The following is a 9,692-nucleotide window of genomic DNA, read 5'->3' as shown; positions in this document are numbered from 1 at the left end:
TTCGTGCTTCTTCTTCTACGTAGTATAAACACTTACACTTGTGTTTGTGTGTGTTGTTGGCCAATGGAGGTGCGAGGTGAGGGTTTTAAAGGGCAGAGGGCGTTGAGGGACAGTTGGGAGAAGTAAATGAGTTTAAATGCTGAGGCAGGGCCTGACTGTGTGAATTTACCAACCGGGTTTGGTTGTATGCTTTTAATGATCACCTTCTCCATATTTTTGGAGGACTTTTCAGGTTGTTACTCAGCTGTTACTGGGGATTGGTCCAGTTTCCTGCATCAACTCCTCTCGAGAACAACAAATTTTCACTATTTTTGCTTATGGACGATGTTGTGTTCCGGGCTTCCCTTCAAAGTTTTAAGATTTTAAAACGCGTCTGTTTGGGAGAGAAATGCATCTCACAATTCACTCTCCTTAGGGGGCCCAATGTTGGAAAAAAGGATAGTGAAAGAGATAAGAATAGATAAAATAAATGAATGCTGCGGTGCTTTATTTATAGCTTATACATTGGACCAGAAATAGTAAATCATCGAAATCTAGAAAAATTCAAATCTACTAACAATCTTCTAAAATCTTGGTAGTTTGAATATTTGAATCATATCTCAACTGAATCATATTTTTTTTAATACTTTGAATCATATCTCAACACCCAATGCCCGGCGAAAACGACGCTATTAGGGAGAGGGATGCATCTCATAATCCACCCCCTTAAGGGCACAGTGCCTGGTGTCAGCCTAAAACGCGTCTGTTAGAGAGAGGAATGCATCCCCCAATCCACCCCCTTAGGGGCACACCGCCCAGTGCCCAGCAAAAACGCGTCTAATAGGGAGAGGGATGCATCTTAGAATCCGCCCCTTAAGGGCACACCGCCTAGTGCCAGACTAAAACGCGTCTATTAGGGAGAGGAATGCACCTCACAATCCCACCCTCCTTAAGGGCACATCGCCTTGTGCTTGGCTAAAACGCTTCTATTAGGGAGAGGAATGCATCTCACAATCCATCCTCTTAAGGGCTAGCGTCCTTGCTGGCACACTGTTTAGTGCCTGGCTCTAGCATTTTCGTTGGCAGATCGCTCAATGACTAGCTTTGATACCATTTGTAACAACTCAAGTCCATCGCCAGCAGATATTGTTCTTCTTGAACTTCCCCTCAAAATTTTAAAATGAGTCTGTTAGGGATGAGCTTCCACACCCTACAAGGAAAGCTTCATTCCCTTATCCAATCGTGGTACGATGTCACATTAGTCCATGAACTTATGCTTTGAGTTCGACAAAAAGACTAGGATAGGTACAGATGCACCGTGATAAATCCTATTGTTTATGCCTTAGTGAAAACTAATTCGAAATCAATTCAATTCTGCGAAACTAAACCTAACTTAATAGATAAAACATCAAAAACAAACTAGAGATAATATTAGAATTAGAGCAACCATGGCAAGCTTCATGTCCTCATCATCAGTAACTCTCCCAAAGCTTAATCGGGCTAGATCTGTTCGTGTACGCAGCCCATGGAGTTCTAAAGCCTTTGTCTCTCTCAGACCAAGACATGTTAGTTTTCATATCCAAAACTCAAATTAATCACTCTTAACAGAATAAATTGTAACGCAAATGGAAATGCAGGCAAGGTGTGAACCAAGTCGCTGAAAAGGCGGCTGAAGAAGTCAATGACGAGGCTGTCTCTGGGGAAAGAAGAATAAAAAATAATTAAAAAACAACTTTCTTTTCTTATCACTATTAACAATGAATAATAATCATTCGTCTTCTTTTTTGGGGAAAAAAGAGCATATCAAATGGATAGTAATGTAACAAAAATGATACGGCCTTTTGTGAGTATTCCCCATTTTTGTACTAAGACTACCTTTTCGTATCCTTATGAATCAAATAATACGATGCTATTTCCGATGTTTGTGTTATCCCTATTTACTTTGTTTGTTGCAGTCATAGGAATTCCGTTCACTCAATTCCAGTGTGCTAATGAGGATGCTGGACCCTAAGGGGGTGAATTGTGAGATAGGAACAAAAGAACGAAAAAAAGGGGGTGGAAACATCTTCCTAGTAGGCACATTTTAAAATCGTTGGGCCGACGACGATACATAATGGGCAAAAGCTGGCAATATTTGCTAGAAGTGGACTTGGACTGTGACAAATGGTATCAGAGCCAGACATAGGGCAGTGTGCCAGCAAAGACGTCGGAACTCTACCGGGGTGGATTGTGAGATTTCACATCGGTTAGAAAAGGAACGAAACATTCTTTATAATGGAAGTGTGAGATCCCACATATAATGGGGTAGACGTCGGATTTCATAGATTCAACTCATGTTAGACCTAGAATCTCCGTTAGATGTTAGTATTATGATCATGCAGCCGTGTAAGGAATATTTTTTAAAGTAATATTCAAAGGGTATATAAGTCATTATGATTTTTGTTTTCTTTCAATTTTTCAATAATAACAAAAAAAAGAAAGAATGGGAATGACGAGAATAAAACAGAGTAAGGGTGGCCCACAGACACGTGTGACAGAAGAATAAAAACAAAACTAAATTAACTTCCCATAGCAAACCCAAGGGGTAAGGGTACTTGAGATCCACGCAAGCAATTTGACCTTGACTTTCAGTGGTTACACGTGGCGGATAATAGAAGAAGTGAAACTGGAAAACCAATGTGATTGGTGGAACCTTGCATGTCGTGGGGACGTGGCGCAAAAATTAAGAGCGGCGACGTGTCGTTTTCAGCGTTTCAGAATCCCTCTCTCTCTAAGAGAAGAGAGAGTGTGTACGGATGGAGGTCTAAGGTATGGGGAAACTTTGCAAGTTTCCTACCAAACTTATTATTTTATTGCAAAATTCAATTAAAAAAAAATCTAATTTAAATAAAAATAAATAAAAATTAATGTAATTAAATTATAGGAATTCGTGAAATTATTTTTCTCCAAAGGGTTATTATCCTATTTTGCATCCAAATCTATAAATGACCATTAATCTAATTTAATATAAAATTTAAATGTCATTAAAATAGTAAGAAAGTAAGAAAATTAATTAATATTTTTAGGATAAGATCAAATTACATCGGGACTTCCTAAATTGATTAAGGTAGTTCACTACATCACCGACTTATCCATTCCCAATTTCTGATGCAAATATAATTCAATAAGAACATTATTATATAAATATATGTTGGTCACATTTTAGTAAAAATTATGAGTTTAGATCTTATTAGTCCGAAAACATCGTGAGAGTAACAAAAGTCAACAAGATTGCTTAACTAACTGACATCAACGAGTAAAATCTCTTTGCACTTCAAGATCCCATAGTAACAACAAAGAGTGTGCTAAACCTTTAGTATGAGTCGAAACTGCAGTATTCATCGCATTAGGTATTAGCATTATGGCTTTTAACTTAAATGATTTCTATAACTGTCAAAGTTCACCCCTAACAAATGTTGTCCGTTTTGGCTCGTACGTATTGTCGTTAGTCTCATGGTTTTAAAACGCGTTTGTTAGGAAGAGGTTTCCACACCATTATAAGGAATGTTTCGTAATCCACTCCCTTGGAACCCAACGTCCCCATGACTCTAATACCGTTATAACAACCCAAACTCACTACTCGCAGATTTTGTCTACTTTTGTCCGTTACATATCGTTGTTAGTCTCACAATTGTAAAATGCGTCAGATAGAGAGAGATTTTCATATTCTTACAAGAAATGTTTTGTTACCGTCTTCAACCAATGTCTAGCTCTAATATCATTGTAGCAGCCCAAACCCACTACTCGCAAATTTTGTCTACTTTGGCCTGTTATGTGTCGCTATTAGTCTCACATTTTAAAAATGTGTTAGCTAGGGAGAGATTTTCATCGAGGAATGTTTCGTTACCATCTTTAACCGATGTGGGATTTCACAGTCCACCCCCCTTAGGGACCCAACGTCTTCGTTGACACACTACTCCGTGATACAATTTTCAACCGATGTGGGATCTCACAGTCTACTCCTGAGTGGCCAACGTTCTTACTGGCACACCGCCTAATGACTGATTTTAATAATTTATAATAGCTCAAACCCACCATTAACAAATATTATCAGTTTTGACTTGTTACGTATCATCATTAATCTCACATATTTAAAACGTGTCTGTTAGTAAATAAAATTTCATATAGTTATAAGGTATGCTTGGTTCTACTCTCCATCACTAACTTGGGATGTCACCGATTCAATGAGTCAAAGGTCATCTAATTAATACATGGGCTGATGAACAAATTCAAGGAATACTAATTATATCCTCTAAAATCAGATTGGAGGCGCCACATGAAAGGTAACAAATAACAAATAAAAACCACATTCATTTTTCCATGTCCTGAAGCGCACCGCTAATGGGCACCATTCAGATGTGAAGTAGCACCGTTCGTAGCCTCCATTCAAATTCAAACGTTTGTGATACTCAAATTTGCACAAACTCCGGAGTCTGCTTCCCAAACTAAACCCACCATCTCTCTCTTTCTTCCATTTAAAACCCTCGAGTTAACACAAGTTTCCACTAAAACACTCAAACTTTGTGGATCAAACCACACCTTCTCCAAGATTTGGCTCAGCTCCATGTGGGTATCCCTCTCTTCTCCTCCTTGTTCTTCATGTTCTTCATGTTCTTCATGTTCTTCATGTTCTTCATCTCTAATATCAAAAACAAAAGAATCTTGAGAAAGATCCAGAAGATGGGTTTTCCAGATGCTTTTCTGTTGCTTAATCAGAAACAAAACCCTTTTATTTTTTTTTTTTTGTTCCTTTTTTCTCTTTCCTTATCCATACTGATCACTTCTCTGCCAAACCATCTTCAATAATATCTGAAACTAACGGAGGAATTTTTAAAAGCAGCCCACAGGATTACAAAACAGGGTTTTTTTTTTTTAAAAAAAAAAAATAATTTTTTGATTTTTTGATTTTTTAATTTATTATGATCGCTTGTGAATTTTTGTTTTAAAAAGAAATTGAAAGATCTGCATGCAGGGATTGTGAATGAACAACAACATCAACAACATCAAATGGATCAGACACAGATTTGGTTTCCTCAAAATCATCAAAACTTTCTGTCTGATGATGATGACACTCTAATGTTCTACTCTGATTTCCCTCCGCTGTCGGATTTCCCTTGCATGTCGTCGTCATCGTCGTCGTCGTCGTCGTCGTTGACTCCGGCTCCGGTCAAGGCTACAGCTTCGTCGCCGTCGACCTCCTCTTCCTCAACCACTTCATGGGCAATTTTGAAATCCGATGCTGAGGAACCCATTGAAGAAATCAGAGTAAATGATAATAATAATTCCACCTCCGTTGCCGCCGCCATGTCATCGCCGCCGCCGCCGGCGGAGACAGAGTTCAACGACGTTGATTGTACGGACGACATGATGATGATGGACACATTTGGATACATGAATTTACTCGAAGACAGCAATGAGTTTTTTGATCCGACGTGTATTTTTCAAAATGAAGAACAAAAAGACCCTTTAGAGGATTTGCAATTGGAGAGCTTTGAAGAAGTGGTAATGGAGGATTTGATGATGATGCATGAAGAAGGTGGGAATAAAATTGATGAGCGGAAGCAAAACGGCGTCGTAGTGGAGGAGGAGGAGGAGGACATGGCGAAGGTGTTTTTGGAGTGGTTGCGGAGTAATAAAGAGACAGTTTCTGCTGATGATTTGAGAAATGTTAGGATTAAAAAAGCCACTATTGACAGCGCCGCCCGCCGTCTCGGCGGCGGCAAGGAGGGAATGAAGCAGCTTTTGAAGCTTGTTCTTCAATGGGTTCAAACCAATCATCTTCACAAGAGGAAATTCAAAGATGAAGCGAATTTCTTAGGGTTTCAAGCTCCGCTGCCCTCTCCGCCGGTGATCGGTTATGTCCCGGCTGGCGGCGGAGATGCGTACGCCACCAGCCATGGTTTTTCTGATCATTACCAATTACTTGACTCCCCATTTGGCCCGTGTTTCAATTCATTCATTGACAATTTTGCAGCGGGGCCGCCTCCGCTACCGCCGCAACCCCATGGTTTCGCAGCCGGGTATGGCGGTGGCCATCAGTACCACCCTTACATGGGTCAGTATTTTCAAGGGCAGGGTGGTGGTGGTGATACTAGTTTAGTTAGGCTGGATTCCTCCGCCACAAAGGAGGCTCGGAAGAAGAGAATGGCGAGGCAGCGGCGATTTTCAGCTCACCACCGTCACGGTGGCCACCAGAATCAGCATCCGACTCAAATGAATACTAATGCTTCAGATCATTGCACCATGGCTACAACTGCTCAGCCCAATTCTGCAAACTGGGTCTACTGGCCATCCCCCACCGGTGCCGGTGCTGGTTGTCCGGTGGACTCGTCTCCTGTACATTCTGTGGATCGGCTTAATCAGAACTTTCCACTGCCGATCCCGACGCATCGGCGACAGGTTGGACTCTATGAGTCTTTTAACATACAATAGATTATAATTTAGGGAGATTTGATTGAGAATGTTGTGTTTTTTTAGGGATGGAAATCAGAGAAGAATTTGAGGTTTCTTTTACAGAAGGTGTTGAAGCAAAGCGATGTGGGAAATTTGGGGAGAATTGTATTGCCAAAGGTACCCAAAAACATAAATGGAGAACTTTTCTAATAAAATTTTAGATCGAACCGAAACCCGAACTCGAATTCGAAGTGTTCATATTTTCTGGGTTTTGTTTCAGAAAGAAGCAGAAACTCATCTCCCAGAATTGGAGGCAAGAGATGGCATTTCCATTGCCATGGAAGATATTGGAACATCCAAAGTTTGGAATATGCGTTATAGGTATGCTATAAACATTTAATATTCAACTGGAAAATTGTAAAATAATTAATTAATCATTTTTATTTGTTAATTATAGGTATTGGCCAAACAACAAAAGCCGAATGTATCTGCTTGAAAACACAGGTATGAATGAATGAATGAATGTTAGGGGAGAACCCATTTTAATGTTTTTTATGATCTTTGTTAAAAATTTAAAATTTCTATAGGGGACTTTGTGAGAGCCAATGGCCTTCAAGAAGGAGACTTTATTGTCATCTACTCGGATGTCAAGTGCGGGAAATATGTAAGTTTCGATTCGTTCTTGTTCGGTTTCGTTACTTCGTTCCATTTTAGTTCTTGTACTTTCAAAATGAGTGTAACGGTGAGAGCCCACGTTGGGTGGAGAGGGGAACGAAACATTTTTTATAAAGGTGTGGAAACCTATCTGTACACACGTTTTAAAATCGTGAGGTTGACTGTGCAACGTGGGGGGTCAAAGCAGACAATATCTTCTAGTGGTGAGTTTGAGTTGTTACACGTGGTGTCAAAGCCAGACACCAACAGTGTGCTAGCGAGGACGCTCCACCCCCAAGAGGGTGGATAATAATAGGTCAATGTGGATAATATCCGTTAGTGGTGGGTTTAAGTTGTTACACATGGTGTCAAAGCCAGACACCAAAGTGTGCTAGCGAGGATGCTGGACCCCCAAGAGGGTGGACAATATTCGTTAGTGGTGGGCGTGAGTTGTTACACATGGTGTCAAAGCCAGACACCAACAGTGTGCTAGCGAGGACGCTGGATCCCCAAGAGGGTGGATAATGGGTTAAAGTGGACAATATCTGTTAGTGGTGGGTTTGAGTTGTTACAAATGGTGTCAAAGTCAGACACCAACAAGGGTGGATTGGGAGAGTGGAGAGGGAAACCAACCAGGGTGGATTGTGGGAGTGGAGAGGGAAACAAAGCATTCCTTACAAAGGTGTGGAAACCTCTTTTAAAACAATGAGATTAATGGCCGTACGTAACAGACAAAAATGGACAAATATCGGCCGACAATGAGCTAAGGTTGTTATAATAACCTAAGTAGAAGTTATGAGTGAATATTCGAGTCGGGTGCGCGAGTACAACCTAGGTAGAGGTCCATGAATATTTGAGTGAGCTCAATACTGTAACAGATGATTCGAGGAGTGAAAGTACGGCAACTGGGGTCGAAACCCGACAGCAAAAGGCCGGGAAAGTTGCAGAGAAAGGGCTCGACATCTTCACCCATGGCGGTCGCCACCTTGAAAAGGCAGTGAAGAAGTAAGAGAGAGAAAAAACCCACGTCTCTCTTCCCTCAAAAACAGCCATTAACAACTGCATGTTTCCATCAGCTTGTCTGTTGAAGATTGTAAAGGGCCATTGACCACTGCATGAAGAACACAGATAAAAGCAAGCATACGTATATATATAAAAGAGGGTGTTGCGTTATTGAGAAGCTTTTTGATTCCTCTCTTTCTATGTCAGCAAAAGATGTGATGATATGAAGAATAATATGGAGAGGGATAATTGGGATAAATTTGGTAGGTTTTTTTATTGTGAATTAAGGTCCTTTTAATTTGTACCATATAACAATATTATTGTTATTATGTGACCTTTGGAGTATATTAGAGAACCATTTGATGATTGTTCTTGGTGGATCTACCCAACTCTTTGCTAATGAAATTATTTTTGACAAAGTTGCTATCTCTACGGAGATTATTGATCGGAGGACACCAGATAAGTTCAAATTTGTACAATCGGGCCGCCGAAATGGGATTTTGGCTACAAATTTGGTTGGCAATGGTGGTAGTTGCCAATGGTGGTCGTGCGTCGGTGGAAGGTGGTGCTAGAGCGATAGCCGAAGGTGAGCGGTGGCGGTGATCTCTGAAGGTTATTGGTCGGATAAAGTTTTAAATTGAAGTACATTTAATATCTCTTTGAAATTAAACTAGAAAATTACCTATGAACCGATTAATAAATCAAACAAAGTTGATTTCCTTAGGATTATAAAACGAGAGTGCCATAATCGGTGGATTTACAACCCAAACGGGACCGTCATTTTCTCGGTTCAACCGCCATCAATCCTCGAAGAAGCACTAACCAACCCAAGGGTTTGTGGAGTCTAGTGGAAGGGGGATTCACCGAACCGGCAGAGGGAATCGAAGTGACTGCAGCGCAGAAAAGGAATCTTGATGAGTTCAAGATGAAGGATCATCGAGTGAAGCACTATCTGTTCCAAGCAATTGATTGGGTTGTGTTTGAATAGATCTTGAATCGCAAAACATCCCAAGAACATTTGGGATTCGATGAAGAAAAAGTTTGGGGGCAACGAAAGAGTGAAGCGGTCTCTTCTCCAAACTTTAAGAAGAGATTTTGAGGTTCTTGAAATGAAGAACGAAGAGAACATCGACGATTATTTTGGAAGAGTAATGACTGTCTCCAACAAGATGAAAAACAACGGTGAAGACATGTTAGATTTGAAGATCGTTGAGAAAATACTTCGAACTCTGACTGAAAAATTCACATATGTGGTGGTAGCCATCGAGGAGTCAAAAGACACAAAAAAGATACGATTGACGAACTGCAAAGCTCTTTGTCTATACATGAAAAGAAATTCAAGAAGATCAGTCATGAAGAAGGTTATCAAGCTCTCAATGTCAGAGGCAGAGGCAGAGGATCATACAGAGGTCGAGGCAGGGGCAGAGGGCGCTCATTCAACAAAGCAACAATCGAGTGTTACAATTGCCACCAACTTGGACATTTCCAATATGAATGTCCAATTAGATACAATGGAGCACATTTTGTAGAGATCAAAGAAAAGGATGAAGTTATTCTCGTGACATGTGAAGCTTCAAGGCACTAAAAGAAGAGATGTGTGGTTCGTGGATTCTGGGTGTTCAAAT

At 40.4% G+C, this 9,692-nt stretch overlaps 1 protein-coding gene across 2 annotated transcripts; it reads left to right on the top strand.

Annotated features, from left to right (window-relative positions):
- The first annotated feature begins 4,450 nt into the window (after nt 1-4,450).
- Nucleotides 4,451-8,275, top strand: LOC111498106 (B3 domain-containing transcription factor ABI3-like). 2 transcript variants are annotated; one of them, XM_023149192.1, is made up of 7 exons: nt 4,451-4,584; nt 4,979-6,417; nt 6,496-6,588; nt 6,692-6,792; nt 6,869-6,915; nt 6,999-7,075; nt 7,944-8,275. In XM_023149192.1, exons 2-7 carry the CDS (start codon nt 5,026-5,028, stop codon nt 8,064-8,066), a joined length of 1,833 nt encoding a protein of 610 aa, XP_023004960.1. In that variant the 5' UTR covers nt 4,451-4,584; nt 4,979-5,025; the 3' UTR covers nt 8,067-8,275. The 2 variants fall into 2 exon arrangements, with proteins under 2 accessions (XP_023004960.1, XP_023004959.1); XM_023149191.1 differs by having other exon boundaries at nt 4,452-4,584; nt 4,991-6,417.
- Nucleotides 8,276-9,692: the final 1,417 nt, after the last annotated feature.

Source organism: Cucurbita maxima, unplaced genomic scaffold (genome assembly GCF_002738345.1).
Source record: "Cucurbita maxima cultivar Rimu unplaced genomic scaffold, Cmax_1.0 Cma_Scf00024, whole genome shotgun sequence".
Lineage (NCBI taxonomy): Eukaryota > Viridiplantae > Streptophyta > Magnoliopsida > Cucurbitales > Cucurbitaceae > Cucurbita > Cucurbita maxima.
Note: the sequence above shows the minus strand (reverse complement) of the source record. Positions and strands in the feature narration are given on the sequence as shown.

Coding starts and splice junctions, on each gene's coding strand:
- LOC111498106 (XM_023149192.1), top strand. CDS start 5,026: ATGGATCAGACACAGATTTGGTTTCCTCAAAATCATCAAAACTTTCTG. Junction 6,793..6,868: donor GTTTGGAATATGCGTTATAG/GTATGCTATAAA, acceptor TGTTAATTATAG/GTATTGGCCAAACAACAAAA. Junction 6,916..6,998: donor GTATCTGCTTGAAAACACAG/GTATGAATGAAT, acceptor AAATTTCTATAG/GGGACTTTGTGAGAGCCAAT.